Consider the following 19,552-nt stretch of genomic DNA (forward strand, 5'->3'; position numbering starts at 1 on the left):
GAACGTTAAGGTGTTAGCATAGCCCCTGTTTAAACTCGTGATGATCTTAATGTCTACATAACTGAGTTGAGAAAAAGTGTATTGTGATAAAAAAAGATAAAAAGTGCATTAAAATAGGGCTAACATTAGGTGTTGCTGTTGACTTATAAGTTATTGCCATAGTGTAAAGTTTGCAAATTTTGACAAAATATCTAAAAATAAAATGTTCACTTCAGGAAAAATAAGTCCAATGGGTTTACTACATATTTCTGTCACCAAATAACCAAGTCATTATGTTTACTGATGTTTATACAAATGTAGTAGGTACTGGTACAAGGAACGTTTGCTTGACTGAATTCGACTTTACAAAGGCATAAACATCGAGTCCTTTTTGACATTGCAATTGCCATACAAATGTGTGTTCTAAATTAAATCAAACATGGCGTTTATCAAAATGTTCCTATTATATATGTTAAGGAACACTGAACATGAAACGAAGAATAGTTTTGAGAAAAAAATGACCAAACTGTTGTATTTGACGCAAAATATGCGGATTTGTGGAAATGCACTAAAAATCAACAGTTTCATATTTTTAGCACACCTGGCCAATAGGGCGGTGAGCTTATGTCATGGCCCGTCGTCCGTTCTTTGTCAGTCCGCCTTCTAACATTTCCTTTATATCGCTACTAGTCATAGAGTTCTACATGGATTGTAACCAAATTTGGCTAGAAACATCCTTGGGGGGAAGGGGGACAGCATTATCAACGATTCACCTTATATTAAAGAAGCATGTGAAAGTCCGGAAAATTTCTGCTACACTGTGGAAGAGTTGAGCAAAAGAGGCAACGGGTTAAAGTGGCCAAAAAGCTGCTTCAAATGTTTGACAAAAACAGTTAGGCAATGTCGTCACAGGAAATTAGTTTTAGCCGTCAGAACGGTTAGCAATGATATCTAGGCCATGAAACGCCCAATGATTGCAAAATGTTCTTTGAGTACGAAAAAGGACAAAAGCATCAACGGGAAGTACAACAAAGATGTAACATTGAAGATATCTGAAACCCCCCCCCCTTCTACATGACAATGCTCCCGCTCATACTGTACCTTCCACAACTGTTTTACCTCACTCCCGTATTCACCAGACCTTGACCTGTGTGATTTCTATTTGTTTCCGAAATTGGAAGCATTCCTTGCTGGGCGGAAATACCAGTCCCGGCAGACGCTTGGATCTGCCATTCATCAGTACCTTATTACTGTGTCCAAATCAGCGTACCGTGACGACATCAAGAATTGAATACATCGGCTGAAACTTAACATTTCTAGCCACGGGAGTACTTCAATGGCACGAAATGAACAATTTTGGGCTAATTCAAATGTGAAGTCCTAAGATAGAAAAAGCAATTTTTTCGAACATCCCTCGTATATTCTATGGGGAATGATAAAACATACACCGTACGGACTAAAGCTAAAACTTTATAGTGTAATTCATATACATTTTATTTGTACACCACGGGGAAATATTCATTATATTCAACTTTATTGCTTTCTTACATCCATACAAAAAGGTTCGATAGTAAAACATATATAACAAACAGTAGATTAAAACAACAACTTAAACATTTATCAAACTAGCTTTCCTCAGTTCAAATGACTTTTTAACAAAGAGGCCTAAATCCTGTAGAAGTCTTAGATCATAACAAGACAAGAGTCGTATCAAATTTTCAAAATCTTTTATATGATGTTAATTACATCATTATGTCTATGAAAGCAAATTGTTCTCTCTGTAGAGTTAACGGTACACTTGGAAATAATGTGGGTTTCATCTTCAATGTCACCTGCCCCGATTTGTGATTATAAAACATATACATGTACGTGTACTTCGTGCGGACTAGAACTAAAACTACTTTACAATATGTTACATTATTATAAAAGCCACGGGGAATAATAAAACAACATATTTTCTATTCGGAATAGCTAGAGCTCTATTACCTGCGCCAAAACTACTTTAAAATACATGTACATTGATAATGAGTAATTTTGACAAGACTTTGGTGTAAAGAATCTATTATCTCGTCATGTAATAAAAGGAATAGTAATTGTACAATTCATTTATAGTTACATATGACAAAAGAATACAACGATAATTACATTTCGAGATTATTAATTTTGAACACTAATTCTGAAGACGGACTGCATATTTTTCTCGTGTTTAAAAATAATGTCTCAAAGACGCGATAAAGGATGATACGTGTCTAATACAGATTTGTGGTTGAACTAATTACAAAATAAAAGTACAAATGGGATCGGACATAAGTTCGAACCTCTCACGGAAATAACCATAGATGATGTGCAATGTATATCAATCGAAGTTGATATTCAAATCACCTAAATCTGACATTATTTATTGATCTAAGACACACTTTGTTTGCTTTATTAAGTCGAATAACGTGTCAGAATATCAGTCCTTTTCACGAGCCGTCACTATACGATTTAATTTGTATCAAAACATCTTTGTAATACGAGCTGTGTGTCCTACCATGTGCAATAGTACATGTACGCTGCGAGTTCGGCTTGATTGCACTCGCTTCATTACAGAATACCATTTCTGTATGCCATAGATATTGAACAGAAAGACAGGCCGATCGACGCTCGAATTGTTGTCTTTTGTTCTGATCACGTGACGTTGCCCGTTATTTACATGGAATATTAAAGGAAGGGTGATTGTAGGTAGTTATAACCAGGATTACGTTAATAAGAGGCTGGAGGAATCCAAACAGTGTGAGTTCAATCTCCAGTGTGTTTCTAAAGTGAACGATTCTTATGTATTACGGTAAGAATATTGACCACTTTGTGTCAGCGTGTTATTTTTATGTGGTCGTTAAGCCATCCAGGAAGTAGTATTAACCCGTAAACATTTGTATGTTGTAACTGTTTATAGTTTTTTACTTTATTGAAAAAATCATATTCGATAGGAAATGCCATCCTTCACACTATGATTATACCACAGTTTGTTTTATTTGCTGAACACTGATAATATCAATAGGTAGATACTGTATCGATTGTCAATTTCGTACCAAAACAGAATGCATGCTTACTGTTGAATAATTAATGCTATTTCAATGTAACGTATTTACCTCATGACAACAGACAACCTTATTACCTACTTCATTATCGTAACCGTATTCTTACATTTTCCGTATTTAACCCCATTCATATATCTAAATATGCTCCACCGCTGACAAATGGTATTTTGTCACTATCATAAACAACAAAAGACCATTTAGTATTTTTCTTCAGTTACACAAGTTACTTACTTTACACCATTACCACCATTGAAAAGTTTGAGCTTCTGATTTTGCTTAAGTTAAAAATATGAAAAATGATTAATTGCATCCCGAAAAAATTCGATGGCACTATATGCTATATGGAATGAAGTACTGACTGCTCATGCACCAAAGTCAAGACAAATTAGTTTATATAATTTTTTGTGTTAATTAGACATATTTTTCACGATTTAACGCCAATAATTGTTCAAATGATGAATATCATATATACCCTGTCGGCGGTGGAGCATCTTAAATCTTGAGTGTAGATCTATATAATTCATTCAATGTTATAGTCATATTTTTACATTATACATTTGAAACCTTAAGGAGAATTAATCATTTTCAGTCTATATCACCCAATTTCTGTGTTTAAAGGTTATTTAAAAAACATAGACAGATGCTACTAAGGCTTACGATGAGAAAGCAGTAGGTACACTATAGAATGCTTAACATATCAAAATAAATTTCACGTAAATAAGTTTGATGTTTGTTTTACCTGTCATTTTAGCAAAAGACGACACAAAGTAATGGGAAACAGCGTCAGTACAGAAGGACTAGCCAAAGAGTTCCAAGTGTCACAATCTGAAATTATAGAACTAAAGAAGATATATAAGGAAAACTGTGGACGAAGTCGTTTCTTATCAAGAGAGAAATTTAGGAAAGTATACAACAAAGTGTTTCCGGGAGACGCCTCTCAGTTTGCTGACATAATGTTTAATAAATTTGATACAGACAACAACGGGAGGGTGGACATGAGAGAATTTATCATCGGCCTTCTAATGAGTGACGCCAAGGATGTCAACAAGAAAATAGAGTTCGCCTTCGAAATGTACGATATTGACAAGTCGGGTACGATCTCTAGGGATGAGGTCATACAGATATCTCAGGTGAGTCTAGTACAATGTCTAGATATGAGGTCATACATATATCTCATGTAAGTTTTATACAATGTCTATGGATGAGGTCATACAGATACCTCAGGTGAGTCTTGTACAATGTCTAGGGATGAGGTCATACAGATATCTCAGGTGAGTCTGGTACAATGTCCAGGGATGAGGTCATACACATATCTCAGGTGAGTCTGGTACAATGTCCAGGGATGAGGTCATACATATATCTCGGGTGAGTCTGGTACAATGTCCAGGGATGAGGTCATACATATATCTCATGTAAGTACAATGTCTAGGATGAGGCATACAATCTGTCTCAATGTGGATGGGTCATACAATATCTCAGGGAGTCTGGTACATAGTCTAGGGATGGGGGTCATACAGATATCACAGGTGCGTCTGGTACAATGTCTAGGGATGAGGTCATACACATATCTCAGGTGAGTCTGGTACAATGTCCAGGGATGAGGTCATACAGATATCTCATGTAAGTCTGGTACAATGTCTAGGGATGAGGACATACATATATGTCAGGGGTGTCTGGTACAATGTCTAGGGATGGGGGTCATACAAATATTCAGGGAGTCTGGTACATTGTCTAGGATGGGGGTCATACAGATATCACAGGTGGTCTGTACAATGTCTAGGGATGGGGTGTACAGATATCACAGGTGAGTGTTAGGATGGTGTCTAAGATATCACAGGTGAGTCTGGTACAATGTCTAGGGATGAGGTCATACAAATATCTCAGGTGAGTCTGGTACAATGTCTAGGGATGGGTGTCATACAAATATCACAGGTGAGTCTGGTACAATGTCTAGGGATGGGTGTCATACAGATATCACAGGTGAGTCTGGTACAATGTCTAGGGATGAGGTCATACAAATATCTCGGGTGAGTCTGGTACAATGTCTAGGGATGAGGTCATACAAATATCTCAGGTGAGTCTGGTACAATGTCTAGGGATGGGTGTCATACAGATATCACAGGTGAGTCTGGTACAATGTCTAGGGATGAGGTCATACAAATATCTCATGTAGGGTGAAGTCTGTACAATATCTCAATATTGTGGTCTGGTACAATGTCTAGGGATGGGGTCATACAAATATCACAGGTGAGTCTGGTACAATGTCTAGGGATGGGTGTCATACAGATATCACAGGTGAGTCTGGTACAATGTCTAGGGATGGGGTCATACAGATATCACAGTGAGTCTGGTACATGTCTAGGGATGAGGGTACAAATATCTCGGTGAGTCTGGTCAATGTCTAGGGATGAGGTCATACAAATATCACAGGTGAGTCTGGTACAATGTCTAGGGATGGGTGTCAAATATCCGTGATACAATGTCTAGGGATGGGTCATACAGATATCACAGGAGTCTGGTACAATGTCTAGGGATGAGGTCATACAAATATCTCGGGTAAGTCTGGTACAATGTCTAGGGATGAGGTCATACAAATATCACAGGTGCGTCGTGATACAATGTCTAGGGATGAGGTCATACAGATATCACAGGGGAGTCTGGTACATTGTCTAGGGATGAGGTAGTACAATAATATACATGTCAGGGTGGGAGTCACTGTCTGTACAATGTCTAGGGATGAGGTCATACAATATCTCGTTGCGTCTGTACATGTCTAGGATGAGGTCATACAATAGGATGAGGTCATACAGATATCAGGAGTGAGGTCATACAGATATCACAGGTGAGTCTGGTACAATGTCTAGGGATGAGGTCATACATATATCTCATGTAAGTCTGCTACATTGTCTAGGGATGAGGTCATGAAAATATCTCGGTTGCGTCGTGTACAGTGTCTAGGGATGAGGTTGTACGGTATGTCCATATTTGTGTTTTTATTTAACTGTTAAGGTACCACATGATGTTGGTCCCAGTGACGAGATCTATCAAAGTTACAGGGAATTTAATATAACATCACCATTTCCGTCTACAATATGTCATGGTGAAGAGATGGAAATGAAGCAATTATATTTGATATTTTGACTCTTTTCCTAATGTGTTACTTGCATTTGATATTTTGAATCTCTTCCCATTGGATTAATTATATATGGTATTTTGACTAATTTTCCTTAATGTTTTTTTTTAAAGACTTTACAGACAACATTAGTAAATGTTAACCGATTTCATTATTTTCCTACGCAGGCTTACTCGCGGATGTATAACACGGATGAAGGTACTATGGTCGCTGATCGCTTGTTTGAATATATGGACAAAAACAGAGACGAGGAGATCTCGTTTGAGGAATTCAGTGAAGCTGCACGATCTAATTCGGAAATTCTAAATCTTCTTTTCCCCAAACCTCCAGGGAGTACATAGTATGATGCAATGACATATTAAACATATGTGTGTGCATCAGCATACCGGTGAAAGAAAAAGCAGCAAAGAGAAAACAGCAAATGCGAAATCGTAAGACGAGTTGATAGCAGTGATAGTGCAAAAGGAAGTTTGTCGCCGAAATATACACGTTGCAACACTCTTATGGGCTTATCATGGGACGTTTCATTTTCCCTTTATGTTTTAGAACAGTGTGAGAGTACTAACATACGGAAAGTTCCGCACGTTTTGTCAAGAAGTAAAGATGACGTAAGAAAATGTTGAAGTTGAACTTTGGAATTTAATGATGATAACTTGACGGATGGCTATTCTGGAATGTCCAGAATATAGCCGTTGTGTTCCGTACAAAGTCGGAGACCTAACTGCTTTACAAATAAAATATTTCATGCTTAAATAATGTACATACAATAAAATTACAGAATTATGATTGACAGATATCGCTCATTGGCAGATTAATCAACCGTGGTCAGTGTCCTTTAGGCAATTAGGATGGCCGTGACATTAATCCGGTTACGTAATAGAATGGAACTTAAAATCTTTCAGAAAAGGTATCAAAGTAAATTGCCAGAGGATATACACAGTTATCACACATATGGGGTTTTATCTCAAATGTCACAAACGTAAATATGATCAAGAATATAACCTTAGGAATGTCAAATTACACACAATAGTATTAACTGATAATTGATGTTAAAATTTAGCAACTATTAACGCAAGTTCAAAGCACTTTAAAATTTATCACAAAATTCTTTGTGATAGTACATTAAGAAAAGATTGACAATTGGTTATACATTACCTGATATGGTGTATACCATTAACAATTGTGATGAGATTGACAATTTGATATACATTACCAGACATGGTGTATGTCATTAACAATAGTAATGGAATTGGCAATTTGTTATTACTATATCGCCACCGTCTGTTTCCCTAGATTTTGGCGATATATCTAGTTTGGCGGTATATATGTCATAATATATCACAACACTATCATACACTTGAAATTTGCCATGTTATGTTTGATTTTCCTCATTACTAACCAGTTAACTTCTGGATATCATATGACACCCACTACTTTAACTAACAGGTTTAATATGTATCGATGTTATCACAAACTAAAATTACCTATAAGTCTATATATGTATGTGTGTTAGATTGTCAGATTGATAAACAAATCGCAAACTGTGTGTATTGCTGGAATGGTATACATAATTTGAGTCTTAGGTGACGTTTTGCAGAATTTACTGATGGAAAATTATCTACAATAATTCCCAGTGTCATTCCCCGTTTGTGTTTTGTATGTGTGTATGTTATAGTGTCCGCAATGCCGTAATTTTATCGGATTTATATTCCCGTTTGTGTTTTGTATGTGTGTATGTTATAGTGTCCGCAATGCCGTAATTTTATCGGATCATTATTTATTTGTGTTTCCATATGTTAATTTGACTTAGATAGACAAACGGTCACTTGTGATAAATACGAAGCAGATCTGATATTAAAACAGGTCAGTTGAGATAACACCATCGACCTTAACTCGTATGAGTGTTAATTAAATACTCAGTCATTAAGATTATATTGTTCTAGTCATCATGACGAATATGCTGCGATTGTTTTTTTCCTTTTTATAGTAAGATTTGTACGCCCAGGAAGGTAAAAATTTGTAATTATTTCTATCCACATATAATTTTTTTCTTGTACAATTATTTTGTTGATAAAAGGGGAATAACCACAGGAAAGTTTTTGAAAACAGAAGATACCATGTTTTCAGGTACCATTTCATCAGGTACACAAATTGTCACGGATCTTTACATTAGCTTTCAAAGATTTTGTTTTCATGAATAATTGAATAATACACATGTATCTAATATTGAGATTTAGTCATTTTTTACAAACATATTTTGTTCAATCGATTTCTGTCAATATCTTATTTCAATTTTAATAGGAATGTAAAGAACTATATAAAACATTAGATAGTAACATAGATTGTCCAAAACTTGTTTACTCTAGGAAGGCAATCGAAATTAATATACAATGTACCAGAAACTATCAAATGTGGCATAGGCCGGTTTGAATACTAGTGTATTCCTATTAAAGGCCCACTACCTTTCCGGAACAAAATATAAAGATTTCTTAAAAAACATTAATAACCTCAGAAAATATATACCGATGGCCTAAGATGAGGTTACAACACCAAACATATGCAAGATTTCCTGCGTGATATATGATAACAATTGAGAGTCATTTCGCTGTTTTACCGTCTGCCGCAGTGAGAGCCAACTACCGCGCGGTATTTAGAACGACGGGGGGAACATAAGACGACCCGCGTTATGGAAATTAACATTTTATGTAGTTTAATTAAATTGTTTAGGAGGTAATAATAAGCGCAGTATTAACGTTTTGCAACTCTACAAAATTGTCAATCTCGTTTTACATTCCCATTTTAAAAATCAAAAACCGTTTCGGAAAGGTAGTGGGCCTCTAAGTCAGACAAGTGTTCATTCTTTGCACTAGTGACAATTTATTTCAATATAAATAACACGGAAGTAGAATTCCTTAATGAGGTGCAATTGCATATCAGCTAGCGATTATAACAATCTGTCTTTGTTTTATCATTTTGTGTGGCGTTTTACAATGCTTTCATTGTAATGATTGCTGTTTTTTTGGGTTTTTTGTATTGATCAGTTTTGTATATCTTAACGTGTATGACAAAACAAAGCGTTTCTTTGATACAATGAGCGTAAAGATATGCGTGATATTGTTGCTATTTTAGATCTATCGACTATATGTAGATAGTGTAATTGGTAATGTCAGGTAGGATTAATTGTTCTTGGTTAGTTTGTCACGTGAGACAATCATGCAATATTTCTTATTGTTTTCAGATTAACTGCTACCATAAATATTGAAAATTATTTGATTTGGGTACTGGAAGCTGTTGATGAAATGAATTAGTGTTTGGCTATAAACGTTAACCGCATGTAATAAACGAGGAACCATTTCTCTGATTAGCATCAAATTATCATCATACCTGACCTGAATATTATCCGCTGTTTGTGGTATATTCAGACATAAAGGTTACCGTCTAGACTTTAACTTTGAGAGAAGTTTTGTTTGGGGAAGCATGTCGCCTTATATCGTCTGTTGTTTTCGTTCAACTGAAAATTGTTCTAAATTAAGTCAGCGCTCGTGAAAATTTTTTCTGTCAGAACATTAAAGTTTTACCAGTCACTGTAATATTGATATGTCTTAATTGTCACATTACTAAAACTGTTAGCACTAATCATCACGTTTTCCATCTCGCAATCATGTAGCATTCCATTCATACTTATATTTTTACAATAATGCATACAGTATATTTATAATTTGTACATTAATGCATACAGTGTACTTAAATGTATATTTCATAATCTGACAGATATAACTGGTATTGAAAAGCCCACTACCTTTCCCAAACGGCTTTTGATTTTTAAAATGCATTGTAAAACCAGATTGATTATTTTATAGAGACGGTTAGCACAGATTACGCAGAAAAATGCATTTGTTTAGTGTTATAACTACTTTTAGACCATCGACATCATTTTTCTTATATTATTTTGGTTTTAAGAAACATTGAAGTCTTTGGTTTCAGAAAGGCCGTTAATAGCGTCAATGTAAATTAGAATACTGTTAACTAACCAATAATATAACTTATATTCTGTTAACTAAGTTTCACTCGCGGTATTATGTACTCTAACTTGACACAGTTTCATGAACATTCCTTAACTTTTTAAAGAATTCCTTAACTAAAATTTTCCATAGGAATGCATTACAGAAGTTAAGGGAAAATTTTAAGTTAAGGAGCCTTCCTTAAAATCCGTAATGCTTTCCTATGGAGAATTTTAAGTTAAAGGATTCCTTAAATTTAAGGAGTGTTCATGAAACTGGGCACTGATGGTGAAGCAATTAAATCACCCGCTGGTGACGTATAATCTTTGATCGATTCCTTAATCGCATGGTTTTATCATTTAAATGGCTTGTACAATAATACTAAGACTCAGACGCCCTACTTTGTGTAAATGAAGTGTCAGAAGTTCGGTGATGGTAATCCCTATATATTTTGAATAAAGCAGATTGATTTGTTGTGGATTCTAGTTTTTTTATGTAGTTAAAAACAATCGTAAATTTACCATAATGAACATTACACTGGTAAAGGGAATTTACTCTACTCAACGCTACTATAGTACGTATACGGTCGCTTTCAGATGCCGTTATGACATATCGTACCCGTCTACAAATCTTACTAAAAATGCTATTCCTCTTACGATCGGGTACATATTACTGATAATATACCAACGAAGTACAAACATTCAAATCTTACCTTTACATAGTGTATCCGATATTTTTTTGATAATGAAGTAATTTTAGAAACGCATGTGAACAACGATGACACTTTGATGACTCGTGTCAAATTCAGACCTCGAACCATCGCAAAGCCACAAAACATACCTGCGGCTTATACAACATTAACATTCGAACTGCGTGCACATGTACTCATCGCCGCACGCTCTCTTAATATATTTATATTTTGAGTAATGTTTCATTTATTGTATAAATTATGATCTTTGCGTTTATTACAAATATGTATTGTGCAAAGGTAACTCGCAATATTAATACCAGTAATACATTTATTAACCATATCGTACCACTTATTTAAGAGGGCGATATATCTTTTGAAAACTCATGTTTCGAGTTGGTTGATTTCAGGCAACGTAAAGCTCATTATTATCTTCTTCATCCTTTAACAATGAAAAGTGATTAGCGGTTTGAAAATTGAGCGCAAATATCTTATTATAATATCTATTGAAAATAGCGTTATAATGGATTCATAAATGATTATGGTAAGTTTCTTAAAATCCCTCAATTAAGCTTTTGTGTCATAAAAACCACACATTCACAAACATATCCCAAAATTATATGTCATAAAATAATGTATTTCACAATTAAATCCCGTTCTGTATTTTCAGCCTAATACACCATATTACAATATTACACTAATCAGCTCACTACTACTATGATAAATATAGGATGTTTACAGTTTAACATAAAACAGGCTTAGTGTTGAAATACCAAAGACAAATATTTAACATTAAGGATTCACCTCACCAAACTGGTTTAAGTCCGTTTGACCTCGTGATTTTTTGTTTACCAGTAAATTGACCTTTGTCCAGGCGAACGTTCACCGACAATATGTCTATATAAACCTTGTACTGATCGCCAGCTAAAATAATACAGAAGACATACATGCGGTTGATATTTTTATCAGAAGAACGTTTTTGCGTCAGAGGTAGGTATACCATTTTTTATCCTTACACAAAATGCAGAAAATATTCAGTATAAATCATGCATCAATGAAATAACTAATTGCAGATGGTTTGAACTTATTTGTATCATTCTAAATCAAAATTAAATGGTACATCTTAGTATATATGAAATGATTTACTTTTAACATGTCTATAAACGTATAGATATTATATATTAAAGATGCTCCACCGCCGACAGAGCATAAATGATATTCATCATTTGAACAATAATTGGTGTTTAATCGTCTATAATTGGTGTTTAATCGTATATATATATATATATATAATTAACACAAAAAATGATATAAAATAATTTACTTCGTCTTTGGTGCATGCGCAATCAGTACTTCATTCCATATAGGATATAGTGGCACGGAATTTTTTCGGGATGCAATTAATTATTTTTTATATTTTTAACGTGAAGTAAAATTAGAAGCTCAAACTTTTCAATGGTGGAAATGGTCTCAAGTAAGTAACTTTTGTAACTGAAGAAAAATACTAAATCGTCTGCTCCTGTTTTTAATAGTGAAAAAATACCACTTGACAGCGGTGGAGCATCTTTAAGCGCCTGCGTTAGTATTGAAATACGTGAGACTTTATCGTCCATGACTAAAATATTGTCACGTCATTGTACTGAGATAGTGTTACATGTATATAGATACTTTGGAAAAACATCATCCTATTCCTGGAAACAATGAAGCGCTGTAAATATGCCATACTGCTAAATGATGACACAGGTAAAACCATACAAATGTGTATATCTAGTTAGAGTGATCAATAACTGTTTGATAATTTATCCGGGCGAGGATAGAGAACTAGGTGAGATGGAACAAGTTTTAGCTTAGCTTGAACTGCACACAACGATTTTAGATAATTGTGAGATAAATATTTTCCAATTTCTAGTTTGTCTTCCTTTTACCGGAACATTCTTCCCTAACAAAGCACAAATATTCATTTCCAACGGTAGTAAAATTAAGAAATGATATTGTAATATGGGTACGAAGCTACCAAATGTCCTCGTTTTCTGACAATGAGTTGTACAGCTTTGCTTATAATGAATTATTGATGGTGAATGCTATACGTTTTGTCTAGTACCTACCAGGTGTAGCATATATAATAGTACATATATGTATATAGTAAATATCACTCCAAGGTTAGCAGAGATCATACGGAAGGAATTAACGTTTTGACATCATCGATATTAAAGCAGGTAAGCATGGTCCTGGCAATTCTATAACTAATAATGTTTAAATGGATATTTGATTTTGTAAAATCAACATTTTGTTTACTCTAAGAAACTATTTACGGAACCGAATGTGTGTCAGCGAAACTCAATAATAATTTCTTCAACACAAGTTAGTGTCGCCCGTTCATTTTATTGGTAATGAAATCAAAGATATCTGACTTGTAATTTTGTCATTCAACATTTGACCTAGAGGCACCACAGACTCATTGGATGTTTATAACTCGTAATGCCGGCGACTTGTCATGAGAATTGCATTCAAACTGTTTACATTGCATTTCTGGGTCCATTTTATCAGAGGGTAAATAGGGTAAAAATCAAAATAAAATTATATCTGTTGAAGCTAGTCTAACACAACTATACTATTTTATTCAATTCTTTGCCCACTCACCAACTTTAGAGAAGATGTAGCAAACAAAAAATGAAAATTGTATTGATCATGTGATAAAGCTAATCACCCTTTAGATGTAAACGTTTAGATGAGCTAGTTTAGTTATGTCGCCATACGGAATATTCTTCACACTCTGGGTTTCTCCATGTCGACAGATTACATGTGTTCTCAAATTGAAAAAAAACACATATCAAACATAACAGGTTTGTTTATCTTAATACAAATAATAAAACATTAATCGAAATCATCGATTGTGTGTAACATCTCTTCTTTGAATTATACACATACGCTATTACAATAATGTAGAACACAATATGCTTAACTCGTGCACGACTCTTATTATCCTATCGGAACAATACCATATCAGTTGATGACTGACAAACATAAGCCCTAAGTTAACTAACATTGGTGATTGATTCCACACACATATCTGTATTTTATTCTCCTTATTAAGGATTGTATCGTACCAACACACAATGGCTTCTAATTAAAATTCTCTCTTTTGCGCTGTCGAAAACGGACTAGTTTATACTTCTGACAGCTAATGATGTACCATGGTTTACGCCATCACAAACTGACTGTTTGTCTCACTGAATATAGAGGTTTAGATCAAGTTTTAGGAAAACTAACTTAAGATGACTTTTCTTCCACAGACGTCATCAATACCACACTTGACCGATGGGTAATAATTCGTCTCACAAAGGGTTGTCCAAAGCCGAAATTCGACAACTGGAAAAACTCTCTAATTTTTCTAAAGATGAAATCAGAGACTGGCATAAAGAATATCAGCAAAGTAAAAAAGGTAGCCATCTAACTGTTCAGGAATTCAAAGATGTCTACTCTAGGATGTACGGCGCAGACGCGGGGCAATTTGCTGGGCACGTCTTTAGAACGTTTGACACCAATGGGGATGGAAAAGTAGACTTCAGAGAGTTTTTGATCGGTCTTAGTGTGACATCTGCCGATGATATTGACCAAAAATTGAAGTGGGCATTCACCATGTACGACATGGATGGTGATGGGACTATTTCAAGGGAAGAAATGCTAGATATGATGACGGTATGTTGTATGTATTGTATGACAATAACGTATTACGGTATGTAATGTATTAATTTACATTAAGCAATGTATTATATGACAATGAAATATTGTGACCATTAAGAATTGTAATGAAGCATTGCCTACAAGTGATATTATATCGATGCAATGCATATGGATGATAAACAGATAGTCACACAAATACTTTCCTATGGATAGTGACATACAGATCAAATTGGAATCCATAGTGTGGATGGTGTATAAATCTTATCACATTTTCATTATATTATTTACGATAGCAGCGCCGAAAAAAGGCGGCATAATAGAGTCCTTACTATAAAAGATGTTTTCATTAAAAACATTGAAATGCTGATACATTCTCGACGTTCATTGATTTATCCTGAATTGTACAACATTCTGAAGCGTACGTTTAATTAGATAATTACATAATGTTAATAATCAACATTCTGAAAGAAATGTTGTGAATACTGTATATATACTTGATTTATATAATGTTCATTCTGACCCTATTCAATATATTGACTGAGTTTTTCTAGTATTGTCTATATTTTAATAAATTTCACATATGATTATTTTCAGTCAGTTTACCGAATGACACCAACAATTGTAAAGCCGCCAGATGTCGCTACACCGGAAATGATGACAACCAAGCTTTTCGGCGAAATAGACGAAAACGGCGACGGCTCAATAACCTGGGAGGAGTTCCGAACGGGAGCGAAGGCAGATCCACTTGTCCTTAATATGTTACAGTTAAACCCTGACCCTCTGTGAGTTCCGAACGGAAGCGAAGGCAGATTAACATATCCTTAATATGTTACAATTAAGCTCAGACCCTTTCTGAAGTATCTATCATCACTTTCATTAAGTTTCATATTTTTGCATAGTATTGAAATAATTGACTGAGATTACATGCATGCATCTTTTTATTGTTTCCCTGATGAGGCCCTACCTAGACCACTATTTTTAAATAACGAAATATAAGTGAAATGGTTATTCTTGTGCTGCAACAGAAGAAAATAAAATAAAAACTTTATTGCGATTATCTATGCTTCGGAATTTCAAAACGCCGGATTGAAATGGATTAACAACCCTAAAATTAGTTGTGTATTGTGTCAGCTAGATGCGATATAGCCATTTTACCGTCTGTGGACATTTCTTATCTAATTGATTTTTAAGTTTTGTTTTATGCCTTCACAATCAGATATGCTTTAATGATTTCCACCAATTGCATACTTCTTGTCTAAGGATGTGTGCTACTGTGATGCTTTTTGTTTTGTTTTGATGGAGAACAGATATTTGTTGTTTAATAAATAAATAAACAACATCGAAGCGTTATCAGGGTGTCGTGCTCCAAGAGAAACAATATATAAACAATACCACTCATATGTGTTGATCTGAAGTGTCGGATCGCACGAGTTTATTGTGCGGAGGAATATATTACAAGTGTGCGTAGTCTTGAAGACAGGTTGACTTATAGTAGCTAATATCTTGGCTTTTATCATAACGAGGAGTTCTGTAATGTACATGTATTTTAACAAAACAGAAGCTATGCATATTAACGCTGCCTTTGAATAATACTTACGTCCAACTTTTAGGATATCGATATAACAAGATGATTTGAAAATAGATACTACGCGTTATATAGTATACTAAAATGATGTATCCATAGCATGGTTGAACACTCGTCATGTATAGATATTGGTGATATGATGATTTACATCTACAAGACGATAGTTGATATAAGGACCAGAAGAAAAGGTCAATCACATACAGAAACAACTGACAAAATGGAAAAACAGACAGATAATGCGACAGTAAATGGAACGAGGAGGCAGATTTAATGACGGCCAGAGGAATAGGTAGAGAAAGTGAAAAGTTGTCAATAAATAAGTATCAGTCTAAAGCCAAGAGCAGAAAAACAAAGATATAATCAACAGACAGACAAAAGGTAACAACGTACAAAAGCCAATAGCCAGAACCTAATAACAAGCAAGACCCAACATCAGACTGAAGACAAATACCAAGCAGCAAGCAAGAGAGACACAAACTTTTTTCTTCTGAAATACTTTACAATAGGTACAAAATGTGTGCAATATTTTTCAAAAAAGTTTTAAATCCTTGAAGGTTAGCATCTCTCTTTATAAGTATATTACTTTTACTGTTACAATTGTCTATCATTGTTCAGTTTAATGTGCTTTGGCCAAATAAATAAAAAAAAGTCTATCAAGGTACCCGACCGACCCTAATTTTTTACCCCGTCTATCATTTTTTTCTGTACCTAAAAGGATACTCATACTAATAGTTTTACTCTATTTATAGTTTTACTCTAGGACTTAGTCAAATTTCCATTTATTCATTGCTAAATAGAGAGTCAAGAGTTAAAGACACTAATTCTTCATCCTTTATTGATAAGTAGGAGCCATAAATCTGTTTAGTAAACAGCTCGCTATTGCATCTGAACTTGACAATAAATATATATATATAGAAAAAATCCCTACCTACAGACCCTAATTTTTTACAATGTAACCTTAAACAGATGTATTTTTTGGCCTCATGTTACGTACAACCTAGTACAACCTAAAACACAAACATTAGACAATAACAACGTTTGGTAAACACCCATGTTCCTATCGTCATCTTCTCGTCTGCATGAACATTATCTGTCTTCCATGTAGCATAAATGCGACTGCTTAACTTAATTTATTCTAGAACTACCAGAACGACTTGTGACCTAATTAGTATTTTTAGCATAATAAATTATTTCTAGACAAAAACATTACATGTAAGCTTTGCTGGGACTCCACGCGTGAGTAGGAATAATCCTAACTTTAAGGCTACTTTCTTTGATCTTAACTAAAACTAGTTAGGGCTCGTGTTCAAAATATCGACAATTTTATTGACTAAATCGAACCACTGCATGGTAATCAAATTAAGTATTTTTATTTTAAATGTCAGACATTTTACACGTACATCAAATGTTTCGTCCCCACTAAAAAAGTGGTCTCATTGTCTTAAATAAATATCAAATGTCTGTAACAAGATAAAGTTCTCTCTCAAAAACAAATACCAGTGACTTTCTATTCTCATTACAAAACGCGTTGTCTTAAAGTTTATGTCAAATTGAGGCATAGCAAAATGTTATATCCATTTTTACGTACCGTTTTTATTTTCTTGTCGCATTTAAGACTTTCATTAAAGCTTTTGTTTGATTCAACCTCAATTAATAACTGAATTTAGTGCATTGTTTGAAATTGGCCGGATAATAGTAAAGTTATATAGTCCATCAATCCAGAATGTGAAGTCCATGCAAATACAACAGTAACAGGAGTGGCAAATAAAGTGGGACAAACATTTAAGAAAAAAAAATTTATTATTAAATTTCTACATTAAGGTGGTAACTTTATCCAATCTGCGTCTGTGATTTGATTTTTAAGATATAGTTGTTCAACATCATGTTAAATGACAATCGGAATAGGGCAGCAGGCAACATACCTATACACATCCTATGACGCAAAGTGAGACATTTCTATAGAATGCCTGACATAGTAAGAGAGATCACCTAACGGATTCAAATTTTATCCGGCCATTTTTGATGTGTATTTGATATTTTGTAGCAAAGGACCTCTTTCACGAACAATGGAAATTTGCCCACGAACCAATTTTATTAAAATTAAATGTCATATGGAGCAACATAAATACAAACCCTCGAAATACGTTAAAAAAACTTAAAAGGTCCCAGGGGCCTGTGCTATGGTAAAATTAAAGTTGCCCAGTAGAGGTGTGTGACAGGGTTCCCTTTTTGATCCAAAAAGGTATCAAAATAATGTTTAAGGTCGTCAAACTGTATTATTTTCTAAAGAGTTCAGACAAAAATGTTAAATTTTGGGTGTAAACGGTAAATTTGTCGTTGAAAGGCTATAATATTGCAAGGTCTATTTTCAGTAACGATACATGATGGTATGAATATACTTATTTTGGATCATTAATCACTAATCTAACGGTGTCAACATTAATATGTAATCAAATACTCATCTGTAACGCTTGATATGATTTCAAATTGATTTATTTAGTGATACTTTGTAGAAAAAATTAAGTTTCACATATTTCAAAACATTTGGGTGTTTTAAGACCATAATGATATATAAGCGGTTTGGCATTTGAAGTAACTTCACTAATATGTCCTGTTCTAATGATTTATTTTGTAATTATAGAGCATATTTATAGTGAAGAGAGTGATTAAAATGCGATTCTGTAACGGTGTGGTTTGAGAGGGAAGAGTTACCAGGTTACATGGGTCATGTTACAAACCTACAGTAGTTAAATCATTTGCAGGGCTATCACTTCTCATAGATTAACATTTCTGTTGATTCATGCTAACAAAAATCTAAATCTCATCACTTTTACATTTTATGATGATTTAGATTTTAAGTTTAATTTGGTCGGGAAACTCATTCAGGTATCAATTCAGATTTAGAGACATTCATGTCAAAGATTTCTTTAATCATGCAAAATAACTAACTGAATGTAGCAGTTTTAATAATAAAAAAGCACGTTATCTATAAGTATATCATCAAAACTTGATTATATCTTTATTGTCAATAATCATATTTGAATTCCATGTTAGTATCATTTGATGATAAGAAAATGAAAAAGCTTAACTGAATATTAGACACAAAAGAAAGGCTTCGATCATAGAATAATTGTACATGGTAAAGAGCGTGTGGCGATGAAACCGTTTTATTCCATACTATATAAACCGAATTTGGTCTTAAAATTGTATGAATTTTATAAGTAATTCTGAAGTAATCCTTATGAACAAAGGCATCTCTAAAAATGTTAATTGGCGGATATGATATTAAATAATGGAGCAACCGTCAAACAGAAAATGAGAGTGTCTGATCAAACTGGAAATCATTTAGATGCAGTATATTGCATATACTTTATGTTACTAAGTTTGTCTCACATATAAAAT

The 19,552-nt window shown here is 34.2% G+C and overlaps 2 protein-coding genes across 4 annotated transcripts; both read left to right on the forward strand.

Annotated features, from left to right (window-relative positions):
* The first annotated feature begins 2,580 nt into the window (after positions 1-2,580).
* On the forward strand, positions 2,581-7,905 carry LOC138325001 (neurocalcin-like). 2 transcript variants are annotated; one of them, XM_069270316.1, is made up of 3 exons: positions 2,581-2,754; positions 3,811-4,189; positions 6,360-7,905. In XM_069270316.1, exons 2-3 carry the CDS (start codon positions 3,830-3,832, stop codon positions 6,531-6,533), a joined length of 534 nt encoding a protein of 177 aa, XP_069126417.1. In that variant the 5' UTR covers positions 2,581-2,754; positions 3,811-3,829; the 3' UTR covers positions 6,534-7,905. The 2 variants fall into 2 exon arrangements, with proteins under 2 accessions (XP_069126417.1, XP_069126416.1); XM_069270315.1 differs by having other exon boundaries at positions 2,585-2,806.
* A 3,857-nt stretch (positions 7,906-11,762) lies between these two features.
* Positions 11,763-15,915, forward strand: LOC138325002 (hippocalcin-like protein 1). Of its 2 annotated transcripts, none has more exons than XM_069270317.1 (3): positions 11,763-11,871; positions 14,175-14,580; positions 15,160-15,915. In XM_069270317.1, the coding sequence occupies exons 2-3, from the start codon at positions 14,200-14,202 to the stop codon at positions 15,349-15,351; spliced, it is 573 nt and encodes a 190-aa protein (XP_069126418.1). In that variant the 5' UTR covers positions 11,763-11,871; positions 14,175-14,199; the 3' UTR covers positions 15,352-15,915. The 2 variants fall into 2 exon arrangements, with proteins under 2 accessions (XP_069126418.1, XP_069126420.1); XM_069270319.1 differs by lacking the exon at positions 11,763-11,871 and adding an exon at positions 13,017-13,097.
* Positions 15,916-19,552: the final 3,637 nt, after the last annotated feature.

Source organism: Argopecten irradians, chromosome 6 (genome assembly GCF_041381155.1).
Source record: "Argopecten irradians isolate NY chromosome 6, Ai_NY, whole genome shotgun sequence".
NCBI lineage: Eukaryota > Metazoa > Mollusca > Bivalvia > Pectinida > Pectinidae > Argopecten > Argopecten irradians.

What these genes read in the sequence shown, in the direction of transcription:
- LOC138325001 (XM_069270316.1), top strand. Translation starts at nt 3,830, where the DNA reads ATGGGAAACAGCGTCAGTACAGAAGGACTAGCCAAAGAGTTCCAAGTG. An exon ending in AGGTCATACAGATATCTCAG is followed by an intron (nt 4,190 to 6,359) that starts GTGAGTCTAGTA and finishes TTTCCTACGCAG; the next exon opens with GCTTACTCGCGGATGTATAA.
- LOC138325002 (XM_069270317.1), top strand. Translation starts at nt 14,200, where the DNA reads ATGGGTAATAATTCGTCTCACAAAGGGTTGTCCAAAGCCGAAATTCGA. An exon ending in AAATGCTAGATATGATGACG is followed by an intron (nt 14,581 to 15,159) that starts GTATGTTGTATG and finishes GATTATTTTCAG; the next exon opens with TCAGTTTACCGAATGACACC.